The sequence below is a fragment of the Lytechinus variegatus genome, chromosome 3, assembly GCF_018143015.1.
Source record: "Lytechinus variegatus isolate NC3 chromosome 3, Lvar_3.0, whole genome shotgun sequence".
NCBI lineage: Eukaryota > Metazoa > Echinodermata > Echinoidea > Temnopleuroida > Toxopneustidae > Lytechinus > Lytechinus variegatus.
In genome coordinates, this window is record NC_054742.1 from 34349277 (window position 1) to 34364080 (window position 14804).

Sequence of the window (14804 nt, forward strand, 5' to 3'; positions counted from 1 at the left end):
ACCTCACGTTTTCTGACTGATTCAATTAACAAAGAACGTTCAGACGATCTTATTGACTATTTCTAATCAAGTAAACAGCAAAGCAAGCCCATGGGAGCCCCAATTTGAGTAACCATTAATGGTCAGCTTGGAGGAAGACATGTTCAGTTTGGAATAATCTTTATTTATGCGATAGGCTGAAGTATTAAAAAATCCTCCATATCAATAAGGATCACTGTCTTTTGCTGTTCCTGGATACTTTTATTGTAGGGGCCTATTCTGAACTATCTGTCATTACTGAATATGAGTATGAAGGGAAGTGATCATTCACATCATAGTTTTGGCGAATAAAAAGTTGTAAAAGAACACTACAAGTGTGTATCATAAAAAATCCATATTTAATTATTAGAAATGAAATCTGAAAATAGAAATATTCCAAAAATAACGTTCCACGTATGTCGAACGCATGTCGAACGCCAAACAGAGTAGCAGCAGCTCCCATGTATGCATCTGTTAACGCGTTTTGGTCTGACGCCCACGCGACTGGGTTTGAACTCCCGACCTCCGGATGTGAGAGGGGCGCTTTACCAACTGAGCCAACATATCGGTGCATGTTATTAGTTCATTTTGATGAATTATTCTGTCATTATATGCCACATTTGCTTTGCAGAATCAATTACGTAAAACATAAAGGAAGATGTAATAGTAAAGTTTTAGGAGCTTGCATGAAGAGAAAGATTTCCTCTAAGACACCGTTTCTTTCAAGGATGGTCATGAATGCAGTGTTTTTGGAACCAATTACCTCACGACTGGAGATATGCGAGCAATTCGAGCAAGTATTTGTTCAAAAGGCATAGAGCTTTTTAACAGACATATTACTGAGATATCGTGTTGGACGACAGAATGGGCGTTTTGAAACTTCCATCGGAAGCACTGTCCGAAAACGCTTTTCACAGGGTTTACTACAACCCTCAAATCATAGGCCCTTGTTACATAATTATCCGTCGAAATCATACTAAGGCTGGTACAGGAATGGGCTCAACGTATATGTAACAGCCTTAAAAAAGGGCAGAACTGACGCCTGCTGGAACTTACTCCACCTCTGGATGTGGTTTGAAGCCGGCTTGAGTCCGGCCTCTGTCCCGGAATAGGTATGTAAAATGCCATTTATGAGGACATATAGATCGGCTTGACGTGATAGTGAGCAATGGTTATAGCCAACAAACTGTAATTTACATGAAAAGGTGAGGTGACTCGTGTCACGTGAACAAGGGACGTGAAGTCGGCCAAGTTAACACACACAATTGCGGGCCTTAGACCACAATAGAGAGTTTTCGCATTTATTTCATACGGAGACGTTCTCTAGAAAATTCAAGTCAAATCACAATATAGTGCTGAGAGGCTTAAATTGTCGGAAGTTGGTGGATTGGGACAGCAGATCATCCGAAGATTTACATCGGACAAATAATTGCAAATATGTCGTTGTCGAGATTCAAGGGTCAACGAAATGCCATTTTTGTACCTTTACAAGCAATGTTAACGAATGGTCTTTTAAACCACCGTTTGTTGAACCGAGTTTGTTTCAAAACACTGGTTCTGGCTTAAGAAGGTTGAATTCAAAGAAGAATTTCACCCTGATAAAGAGTTTATTGTAAAAAGAGCAGAAAATGATAAAATGTATTGCCGAAGGTTTTAGAAGAATCCATTGCAGATTAAAAAAAAGCTGTTAGAATCTTATTTGTGTGATTTGTGACGTCATATGCGAGCAGCTTTCCAAAATATCGTATGGTAAAAAATCAATGAAATGTAATTTACTCAGAAAATGGAAAATGGTTTTTACTCCACCTTCAGTAGAACAATAAACACATTATTTTACACCCGGTTCTAAACAGAAAACAAAAATAATTCATCACAAACCATTATGAAATTTATGCATATTATATTGCATGGCATAATGGGGCAGCTGCTCGTCACAAATCCAAAACTTTAGATTTTAATAACTTGCTTGAACTTAAATGGATTTTCCTCAAACCTCCACCAATATGTTTTTATTTTTTCTGCTACTCATGTATTTCTGCTACTTCTGCAATTTTTACAACAAACTTTTCTTCAGGGTGAACTTCCCCTTTAAACGCGCCCGAATGATTCCTAGTGGCAAATCAACCGAGTCCATCGTTCATTCATAAGACATTCATTTGCAGAACCACTTGGGGATGCCTGCCTTCAACCAATGATATCGTCATCAACACTTTCCGATTAAATACGTGAGGTATCAAAGAAAATGAGATAACTGGCAATCCGGATCCAGAAATTCATGATTTAATTTCATGAACAAACCTTCATATTCGTTGAATACTAGTAAGATAGTTGTAGCATTGTTTTATTATGTCTGTTTAGATGGTAAACTTGTATTACACGATACACTGCATACGACACTGACATTCCTGTCTTTATTCTCTTGGAGGCTTTCAATTTCCAAATTATCAACCACACTGGATAATCAAGAAGAACTTACAGCTATTGCGAAATCATTTATTTTTTTAAATTCCTCCAATCTTTCTCCAAAATCCAGAAGGGGTATATAACCATGAAAACGTTTGCCAAGTGTCGAGGATGAAAAGGACGCATACAGGATAGTCTATACCAAAAGGCTTGAAATTAAAAAGTGAAAGGCTTTGCATCTTTCCGTATTAACAGATTAATTTGATTTGCCAGATATCAACATTCAAAAGTGAGTATGTAGGAGTATCATCAGCGATTGACAAATCAGAAAGCATGAGCACCATAACCAATTAATTCTAAAAGTTCTTCAAGTGGGATCGTAAAAACCATGAAAAGGAAAATCATCCCTCTTTCCACTCCGTCTCTCTTTCTCTCTCTCTCCCTCTCTGATTTACATATTTTCTCAAGTGTCAACTAGAATAACTCCAAATCCACTCACTACCCAAAACTGCTATTTCAAAAGGAGACGTAAAGCAATTCGTTTCTTCGGCACTTTCTTCCAATTCACTTTCTTATGTCCATTTCCCTCCATTCCTCCGTTTTAAGAATCATGCAGCGATACTAAAATTACTCGTCTGTGATGTGAAACATTAGCGACACCGTACATCATGTCGAATGGCCATTAATGAATAATTCGTGAGTCTGCCTTAAGGAAGTCAGGAAGGCTGTAGTTCTGGTAACATTCTTGCGTTACAAGGCACTTCTGTTACTTTGAATAATCTTTAATGCTTCCCCTAGAAATGGAGCAAGAAAGGGAAAAGTGGTTTTAGGATTATACTTTTGTGACTGGGATATGAATGCGTTTCCATGGTAACGAATAATTGGAAATCGATTATTGGCAGGTAAGTATGCTGGTCAAAAGGCAAGTTATGTGGTACCTGAATTGACTGCTATTCCCGGGTACAATTAGAAAATTCAATGCAAGTTCTTTTTGGTTGCCCAGCTTAACTCCACCTTAAAGAACGTGAATCACAGAATAGTTATTTCCAGTATATCTCACGTCATCTTGCAACGCAGATTTGTTGTCCGTCTGACCTTTTACCAACGTGATTTCCTTTCAATTAAAGTGGACAACTACGTTAAGAGAGTTTGTTATTTTCACTATTTTGCTAAATATATGAAAAGATCAGGAAAATCTGATAACAAGAATTTCATATCTACGTTTTTTTTTATCAGGAGTAGAATTTCGTTTCAAGTACGTTTGTAGTTATTTCCTTTCATGTTGTTGTTTTATTCTTTCATTTCAGCGATATAACAGGCTCTTCAATCAAGTTGTTTTGAGAAGGCAATACGGTGTCTGATAAGATCTATTTAAATGAGGTATCGATTAATATATACATGTATATTTTAATTCCAATTAATTTATAAATCTATGGGATTGTTTATTTACTAACCTTACTCAAAATATTCATTTATTTATTTCTTTCGTAATTGATTAATATTTTTTAATTTGATAACATTCGCGATCGATTTTTTTTAGTATCAACTCTTTAAAGTGAAGTTGGGTGCATTATAGTATAGTCTATGTTTTTCTTTATAAGACCAAAATGCACCCACGGATTTACGTCATGTAATAATTTTATATATGTATAGATATTCTCATAAATATTATGTCTTAATTCAACTATAATGGAATACACTTACATGGACAAACTCTGAAAAAATATGTTTACCCAATATAAGGTAAAATGGATGTTTTGGGTGTATCGAGAAACCAAATATTTTGTAAATCTTACGCAATGTTGCTTTAAAATGTATCCTTCAATCATACATTTTCCTCAAAATTGAGGGAAAAATTACCCAGCAAACATGCATGTTCCCCTTTTTGGGTGAATTTCTACTCTGTTTTTAGAGTACATGAATTGAACTGAATGACGTGGCACCACATTATTTAATCGAAAACAGAATCATGTCATCAAAAGTAGATATACAATAAATTTTGTAGCAATAATACTAGAAATAATCATGATAATACTGATCAGTGATTTTATCTATGTTTCATACTTGTATCTCTTTTCTAGAGGATTTTAAGTGAAAATGTTTCGAAGAATTTAATGAATTTTAAGATTCTGTACCAGTTTACATGCAGACATTACATGCTTTGGCCTTATTCTATCACCCATAACAATTACACATTCAAAGTCCGACAGTTAGAAAATTGGCATGTCATTTGATTGCATATAATTTGTCTTCTTTGATGCATTCCTTGTATTCTGAACTCCAGTTTTATCCACACGACACAGTTTCTTGAAACAAACGTTCAATAACTAGATCTCGACATAGTTCAATAAGTTTCCTCGAAGTACAAAAATCTATCATAATTCGATTTATTCTTCTGGTGTATTTGATTTTATCTCCGGTTACACATGAATAGTTGGGGGAGTAGTATATAGAGCTTTAAACGAGTCATCACACGTAATTGACTGCACACTGAATGTTTCAACTCCTGTTAAGGTAACGAAGAAAATAAGGGCGGGGTTTTATCTTACTATCGTTTGAAGGTCGTTTAAATTCAAGCAATAAAATCAAACTTTTATTTCCATGACACAAATAAAAGACAATGGATCACCTCTTCCGATAATTATGACATAAGCATGATCTGTCTTGTGTGTGTGTGTAAATGAGGTTTTAAGGTTAAATTAAGGGTGCGAAAATGGAGTTTTGTTTTGCATTTTGAAGTGTAAAAATCCAACTGCGACATATTTGCTTCTATTCTAAAGAGAGCTCGCGGCCAAACACATCACACATACACACCCTCAACTAATTACAGCATAGTCTAGTAGTCGAGTGATATTTCAGGCACGGGAGAGAGGAACAAAATTATACTCAGCTTAAACATTTTTAAAGGGAATAATTTGAAATACAATAACGAAGTAATGATCCGTCGCAAAATATTTATCTCCAATAGCAATATGATTGCAATCGAAAACCCAACAGGAAAAGGTCGAACCGATAATTTTTGTTCAGTCCCAGTCATGCATGCCCGTGTGCAGTTATATGAGATCTATCATTTTGGAAATTATAATAATAGTTTTAACATACTGTTAGTCCGTTTTAGACAAATCATATTTATCTCTAAATGTGAATGTGATCCTTTTCCCCTATATATTTTTGGGGATCGATACGTCACTAACCAGCAGTTAGAATGTACACATAGCTTTGTAATAGCTTAATTTCTTTACGAGAAATCTACAGTATATAGATAGGCAAAGGAACTGCCCCAACTTCGCGCAAACTTCTTTATGACAGGAATGGGCAATTTAGCATAGAGCATGCGCGGAATCCCAGAGGGGACGCGTCCCCCCTTCCCAAAATAGTAGGGGGACACAATAACAAATGTCCCCTTACTATTTTTGGTAATTTCTGTTGAAAAGAAATACATCATTCAAAATTGAAATTAAACCAGGTATTTTGGACGAGAAAACCTTTTTTTATAACCTTTTTTTTTTTGTCAAATTTATTTTTGTAGAAATGAAGTTGAATTTGGGGATGATAACCCTTTTTTTTGCTTACTTGTCATTTTTTTCCAGCCCATGGTCCCCCCTACCTTTTTGGGTGGGATTTCCGCCCCTGAGATGGTTACACAATATCGACTTCCTTGAATGGTTTAAAAATACTCTTCTACAAACCCTCTGAAAGTCAAAGGCTTCATAAATCGCCTCCACTGAATAATGACTGAAAGAAGCGCGTCTTATAAAAGATGCCACGGACCTATCATCATCTTCGTGAAATGGTCGATTTGTTGTTGTCGTAATTATTGCGTGTTTAAACTATTCTATCAATCTTTACTCCCCCATCCATTACTCTGCATGATTTACTGACTTATCGTTTTATATAAGTCTCTGATTTATTCTCTATCATCTATATCATATCGTTTGATTCGCTTATTGTCATCCAAGTTTACCCCCACATTGTCTCCCGCTTTATTCATCCTTCTTGTATTTTCTACCACCTACCTTCTTTTTGTGTCCACTTGTTCAACCTGCAATTCACTTTCTACATTCCATACTTCCTCCTCCCCCTCTCTCCTTCTTTAATTCTTTTAAAGCATTTATTTTAGCCTGTAAGGTCTATCCTTTTTCCTAGTTTTCACAACTTTCTTAATATTATATTCCAGCTTTCATTATTCAGTTTCTCTCCCTCCCCCTCATTTTCTCTCCTCTTCTTTTTCACTCCTCTCATTTCTCCCCTCTCCTCTTTCTCTACCCTCCCATCTTCATTTCTTTTTCCCCTCCCACTCTCCCTCTCACATTTTAAAAACTTTTATATTGCTTTTTGCTCTCTATCTATGTATATATCTCTCTCACTTCTCTTAGTCTCTATCCCTAGCTCTTTCCCTCTCTATCAAAACTATCTTCTTTTTCTTGTCTCTCTCCCTCTTACTACGATTATCCTTTACCATCACTAATGCGAATCCACGCTCACTCTTTGATCCAATTTATTCTGTTTTGCCAAGCCAGGTCGAAGAAGCACCTATTTGATATCTGTTTCTGGAGAAAAGCAAGCGATCGGAGCTGTATTCAATGCTTCCTTCCTTCGGTTCATGGTTACTGATCCCAGTGCCACACTCGCATGTTTGACTTCACTTCCAAAGGGAAGAGAAATTGATTAAACATTAAAGGTTTGTTCGTCTCGTTCAGTTCTCCCCCAATTCTACTCAATTAACTCAATGTAATATGTATATCCGAGAGTTGCCAAGGTAATTAATGTCTTAATGTTATTATAATTGATCAGTAGCTTACCCAGGGTGCAAATTATTCAAAGGAATCATGCTCGTTAAACGTATTTAGCGAGTGAACTCTCCCAGTTCAAAGCTTGGTGGTTACCCTTCCAGCTTTCTCGCATTGCTTTATCTAAGCAACATAAGCGTACAGGGGAAGGCGGGGTCTGGGGTCAAGTTGAGCCACCACCCCCAGGCCAATAATGAATGAGTCAGACATTGTGGTGGTATTGATGACCCATTGCGTAACCTTTATCCCCACCACATTGTTTACAACTTTGAAACAAAAATTACTTTTTTAAAGGTAAAATACAATTTCAGCAAAAACAGTTAAAAAGGGTGTGAAATAGATCAGTGCTTTTTACCCACACGCGTCTTTAAATATAATAAAGATATTGTATTGTTAGCCCAGGTATGGATTATTTTTTTTGTCAAAGTATTTTACATGATGGATGCATAAGAAATGTGTGGATGTGAAAATATCGCAATAAGTACGGACTAAGGTAATTTGAGCCAGCCAACATACGTCAAGTTGAGCCGTGGTAAAAAGCAAACCTTAAAAAGCCAATGATATGCTGGCAGAAAGGAGCAAATTCACATGACAGTTCTTTTACTTTTAGAGGATATTAGTAGTTTTAGAGAATTAGCAAGTGAAAAGACATTAAATAACAATTTGACATGCTGGTTCATCCCGCATACATTTTGTACATAGTTTTTGTGGCTTAACTTACCCATGAAGGTGTCACAACTTACCCCTACCCAGTGCCTATGTATCATTGTGCCATACGTGGCGCCAAAACACAACATATCTGTTGTAAGGCACGGAAGAAGTACACTAAATGTAAATTGCTACCCGTCGCTTTCAAATATGGGTCGTGTGGTCCAGTGTTTAGAGCATTGGACTCATAATCGCAAGGTTGTGAGTTCGAATCCCAACTCTGCCATTGTCTCCACTTTGATAAAAAGGCCCAAGAGTGAGTTCTGTCGTCAATTACGTCAGCCACTATGACTGATTAACCTAGATTTAAAATGTTTCCAAGGTAATTGGTTGTATACCAGCTTGGCGTTTACCAGCAACAAATGCTGTCCTGCCGAGTTCCTATGGGAGTTACCACAAACAAAAACAGAAACAAACAGAAATAAGATTGTCCAATGAGTGAAAGTTTAGTAGAAGCGTTTCGGCGTGACACACGCGGAAGAGTCGCTAAGGTCGGAATCTATCTGCCAGAAACATGTACAATTGGAGGCCAAACGTGACATTCATAAGAAAATGCACATTATTGAATCTAGAGGTTCGCGCATATTTGGCCGATTTACTATTTTATTTTTTGGTCTAGGAATGAACAGAGTATATTCAATCAGAATAAACAAGTTTTTTAAATCTAAGATGAAAGGAAGACGTCATTTTATGAGATTTGGGGCGTTGTCGAATTGATTCAAGCAAATAAATTCGCAACATTGGTATCATTGGCCTATCAAAATTTCATGGGTCATGTGGTACAGTGGTTAGAGCATTGGACTAATAATCGCACTGTTTTGAGTTCGAATACCACACTGCCAATGTCTCCACTTTTATATAAAAAAAGGCTCAAGAGTATTAACTGTCGTCTATAAAGTCAGCCACTATGACTTATTAACCTAGACGTAAAATGTTTCCAACACTCTTAAAATTTTGGGCAACATGCTGTCCAAACAAAAATTGGTTATATCTTCATCCAATTCTGGGAAGTTTTCAACCAACAATGTGCGCTTTGGTGAAAACTACACAGTATTGATTGAAAACTACCCAGATTTTGATATATTTTTTATAACCAGTTGCTGTGTGGATAGTATGCTGCCCAACATTTTAAGAGTTTAGGTAATTGGTTATATACCAGCTTGGCGCTTACCAGCAAAATGCTGTCCTGCATAGTTCCTACGGGAGTTGCCATTAAATCAACGAGTCTATTGACGTGACTATTATTGGATGGCAAATTACCATAGTGTTAATAGTAACGCAGTATTGGATCATTTTCACTTGAACATTACTTGCCATTTGAATGTGAATTGATTGAGTCTTGCTTTAATAAAGAGTTTCCTTATTACACACTGGGAATACACACTTCAACCAATAATGCAAAGCACCATCGCGGCTAATATCCCTGATGAACTTACACCACCGAGGCGGAATGCGGCGTTCTGTGACCTGTCGCTTCATTTTACTCTTCAAATTCGTCAAAAATTACAAAGTGACGTCCCTCCTGAATCGCACCCAATTTTGAAATGAATCGATATCAAGCAAAACGTTCTCCTACATACTAGGGCCCCGCTTACAAAGAGTTAGGATTGATCCATGTCATACCGAGATTTTTTTACCTGACTGCTAAGAAAGCACGAATGCCTGTGAGCAAGCAACCAGGGAACCGACGGCTTAAGGTCCTCTCCGAGGGACCTGGTAATAAGGATAAATGCCTTACCAAAGGGCACTAGCACACCACTTGGGAATCGAACCCGGGCCCCCGAAATCCGAAACCCCCGCTCTACCGACTGAGCTATCGCGCCTCCATTTTATCGTTACTCTATGGAAATCCACCAGTGTCATAATTTGACACTGATGACTGAGACTATCCACATGGGAACCAGATCAAGGCCAGTCTAGTTGGCACAAATTCAAGTTGGATCATGAACAAGATTGTGGTATAAAATAACAGAATGAGAGACACATACTTCTTTGGTATCTAATGCAAGTAAAACCCAACCAATATTAGTATTATGTTCAGCTTTAAACTTTTATGGAGGAGTTACTTCACCAATTATAGATTTTTTTCGTGAAAAGACTTGTTCGTTTAGTCATGTATAAATGGGCATACATCTAGTTATAGACCAGCATGACTTAAATCTAAAATTACATAACAGTTAGAAAAATGACCAAAATTTATCAAACAGTTTACACAAGACTGTACACACAGGAACCAGATCAAGCTAGTTGGCACAAATTCAAGTTGGATCATAAACAAGACTGTGGTGTAATTATGTGGATAGATTACCAAGATTCGGTGACTTTTGATGTTACCAACATACCTTGCTGGAATTGTGAATATTCGGCTTTAATGATATCTTGTTTATTCAATTCATGTGTCTGTCTTATGGCGCTTGCCGCACTAAGTGGTGCGTTAAGTCGTCAGTCAAAATATCAAACGCAAGTTCCAAAAGCACACATAAATTTTTCTTCAATTTTAAATTTGATAACGTTTGATTTACAAAGTGGTCCGCATTTGCAACGAGCCCTCGTGTCACTCGTTGTGTAAATTTCGGTTTTGAGTTTTTAGAGAAAGATCATAATTGGTGGCTAACATGAGGAATATAATGAAGCGCATGGTGATTAATCTTACCTTGAAAATTACATGTTCGCTGGTGTAAGAGGAATGTATTGGTATAGGCTTGGCCGCATCCTCCTAAAGTAAAAGCGAAAAAAAAAACATAATTTTTACTTTGAATTTAGATATCTCACAAAAAGACTTTTTTTAGAGTGAAAGGTACGATAGGGGCTTCATTTCAATTTCAAAGGTGTCAGAGAAAGAAAGGGCTAACACACGAGAGAGGGAGAATGAGAAAGAAGAAATAGAAGAAGCTGGAAAGAAGGATGGCAGAAAGGAGAATAAAGAACAATTTAGATAAAGTGATCCAAACAGACGACTACTTATGCACTTTCACAATGCAATATCTTCTAAGTCATTTTCATAAATATGCTTTTGGCATGATGGGCATGATATGTCATACCCCCCTTCCCTCACCCTCCTCGCTATAAAATTGCATATTTAAGTAATAATACATTGATCACGAATTATTTAATGGCGATTCTTCTATCGTTTTGATTGTTGAAAAAGGTCGATTGCCAAAGAGAAGCTATAACAATAACATACTCAATGTCAGTTGATCACTATTCCCTTTGGGGTTTGAGTGATAAATGAAATATGCTGGAAAGAACGCCCATGCTCTTAATACATCCCTGCCCTTGACAGATTCACAAAATAGTCGTGCTAGACACGATCAGTCATCAAATGATTCCACGTTCTTTGGTATCATTGAGGAATAAATCATGTCCGAAATTTAATTGATAAAGCCTGTGGCATAAGTGGGCAAAGAAGGGAAACCATTTCTCTACTTTCGGATCAAAGGGGGTTTCTTGATTCGATGTTGGTAGGTCGACGTCACGTAGCTGACTATGGCTTCCTGATCATTTCATAACAAACAACATAGAGTAAATTCTTTCTATTCACAATGAGTCCAACAGAATAAAATCAAAACGGTGAGTCTTAAAGGTCAGGTATGTTCTTACGATACCATACGACTCACTTAAGTTTAACTACCATACCGACGACCCTAGCAGGGAGATAGGTACTCTCAAATTCTGAAACAAATAAGGTATTGACCACGAGGAACTATGCATAAGGTGTGCTGAATTCGCACCCCACCATTTTCATTTTTTTTATTATACCGATACTGAGAATGTAAATGGAATGGTGGATTGTCATTGACTGGCTTTCAGAATGCTGCAGCTATCTGGAATCTTTATTAATGCATCTTCTAACGTAAAAACAATGATAAAATGATCACTGAATTTAGTGGAGTAAGATGTCGGTCTCTGAACATGCTGTCATTTTCAAATTTTGCAAATTTTGACGACATTATAGAAAACGCTGTGGCGACTATAATCATTGATTTAAGGGATCGATATATGACAGCATACATCCAACATGTAATCATTATGAAAGGTCATTTTGGACGAAATTATGTCGCAAAAGCATTGAGAATTTAAAAAACAGTGAAAATTTAAGAAATATGAGCCAAATTCAATTGCCTTTTTGTATCATTACATTACGTAAAACTTAATAAAACAAATGATGTTACAAAAATTGAAACCGTTTGAAGACTAAGTACTTATATAATATAATCAACTGTTCAGCTTTTTCTTTGCCTATCAAATCATCAAATGGTACATAAATGTACATAACCAGGATTACTATGATCATACGGTAGACGCAGGACTTCTTCACTAATCATTACGTCATTTGGCTCTTCAGGGACAAGGGAGGCGCCGCAGAAAGTGCACCTGAATATTCACATACATGCGATGGTATATTTCGTTTTCTTTTTAAAAAAGCAGCAGATCTCCCGCACATGCAAATCATTATCATGGAATGTCAGAAATTGTCACTTTGTAATTTTTTTTGGAAAGACACATTATCCTACATTTTCTTAGGGCTGTTTGAATTTTCCTTAGCAGAAGCGATTAGCAGTATAAGGATCAATGTTTAAAGATCGTCATCAAGTTTTGCCACAAACCATTATTCATATACCGCAAGAGGGGTTACTTTATCGGACATCTATGCCCATACATAAAGGAAAAATGCCAACATCAAAATTATGGAGTCTTATCATGTTTACGCGTGCTGAATGCTTAAATGTAAAAGAAAAAATACAATATAAGGAGAGAAACAAAACATATAGGACGATTCATTCACCGAAATTCTCAGTTTCCGATGGAATTGTCGAGTTTTAAACTATTATGTTATGAATTTTTCAGTGGTGAGACACAAGTCATGATCGACTGTATAAGAACTCTGAAATTATTGTCAGTACGATGATTAATACCCAAACGTTGAGAGTCAGTAGTTCTCATACCTACTTCACCCTCACTTTAAGCAGTGATTCTCATTCAGTTATCACTCATGCATAAACAGAAGATTACTAGTCCCTTATCTCGATTGATATACATATAAATACATATTAACGGCGTTTATTACGGGGAAAGGTATTATATGCTACGAAAGTCCATAAAAATGTAAATGATCAGTTAGGAAAGATGCGAGATTCTGCATAAGATGATACTCCGCGTCTTGCTTGAACTCACCAGTTCCTGACTGTATGCATGATTTTCTTGTTGCAGTTGCCTCTTCTTTTGCTGTTCTCCTGCAGTCCAATGACTCTCCTAGAAAAGAACAAGAAAGGTAGAAGGTATTGGAACCGAAAGGTAATTGTGCAACGGGGGACATTGAAAAGGATGTGTGAACTTTCGTCAAAAGAAAAATATATTTTGGGAAAATATGGTATCAATGTTAGGATTGGTAAATGAAAATCATGTCAATTTTCATTCAAAGTAGAATCTGATCTCTATGTTGGTCACACCTGGACGACGATTGCCAAGCATATTATTAATGTCGTTATGGCTTTGTCAGATTTCATGAATTGAATCATGGAATCACTGGATCTGATGTCCTGTGAATGAACCACTGATTCAAGACATCCGAAAAAAATCTTCATTCAGAGGGAAGCTTAACACTACAGATTACAAAATTAAATCACAGTAAGTAACGACTTTGTACATGCATTCTATATCATACATGTAGTTACATTCATTTTTTGGTCAGCGTTCATTATGAATTCAATGTCGAAATATTTATATGGGCTAGATATTGACGACATGTTACACCAGAATTAAGATATATCATTCACTTACACATCCCGAACGGTTTATGAATTGGCTTACCACGCTTTTGAAAAAGAATTGTGAGCATTTCATGTCTTTGGTATCAAGTAAATACAGTGCATCACGATACAGTCAATTTTTCATTTAATGTGTTCTGACATAAAAATGTTAACTGTGCACCACCCCTATAGGAGGCATACCTAAGAAAGGGATGTCATCAGTTCCCATAATCATGTTAATGGAACCTGTGAAACCAGGCGTTAGACATTCCAAGATGAAAATTATAGAGTAACCACTATCCATTATCATGATTATTTGGTTCTGCATACAAAATGACTTTGATTTTAAGATGCGTGTTGAGTATGTCTTGAAAACAAACCGCATTACAATGCTCAAACAACCGTCGGACCTATCCTTGATTTTTACTTCCAGACAAAGAATGGTTGAATGGAAGATATAGATAGCCATTAATAGAGAAAGGAGGAAGAGAGGGAGAGAGAAGAAAAAGAGAGAGACTGGGATGAGCAAGTGGGACAATAAACTAACGAAAGATAGTCACTTCTCGGATATTTCTTTCTTGAACGTCGAAGAGTATGTAGTACATGTAGTAACAAAAGAGTCATTACAGAGCGGTGTTGGCTCAGTCGCTAACGCGTCTGCCCGTCGAACCAAAGATCGTGGGTTCGAGTCCACCCCGGGCGGATGACTGAAGCCAGTGCGTTGGCTGTAAACGTCTCTCCCATATTTCATAGATGCAGGCTATGTTAAAATGGAAAGCACTCCTTCCCTCGGAAAGGACGTTAAATGGAGGCCCCGTGTAGAGGAGAGTCACCACCTTTGCATGTTAAAGGTCAAGTCCACCTCAGAAAATGTTGACTTGAACCAACAGAGAAAAATCAGACAAGCACAATGCTGGAAATTTCATCAAAATCGGATGTAAAATAAAGTTATGACATTTCAAAGTTTCGCTTATTTTTAACAAAATAGTTATATGAACGAGCCAGTTACATCCAAATGAGAGAGTTGATGATGTCACTCACTCACTATTTCTTTTGTTTTTTATTGTTTGAATTATACAATATTTCAATTTTTACAAATTTGACGATTAGGACCTCCTTGCCTGAAGCACAAAAT

The 14804-nt window shown here is 36.8% G+C and overlaps 1 protein-coding gene across 1 annotated transcript in view; it reads right to left on the minus strand.

The window, feature by feature from the left end:
• Positions 1-14804, minus strand: part of LOC121410848 — a 54648-nt gene that overhangs the window by 13329 nt on the left and 26515 nt on the right. Inside the window, exons 3-4 of the mRNA XM_041603179.1 lie at positions 13095-13172; positions 10573-10635 (exon numbers count right to left, since the gene is read on the minus strand). Coding sequence (XP_041459113.1) covers positions 10573-10635; positions 13095-13172 — 141 coding nt within the window. The remainder of the gene's footprint in view (positions 1-10572; positions 10636-13094; positions 13173-14804) is intronic.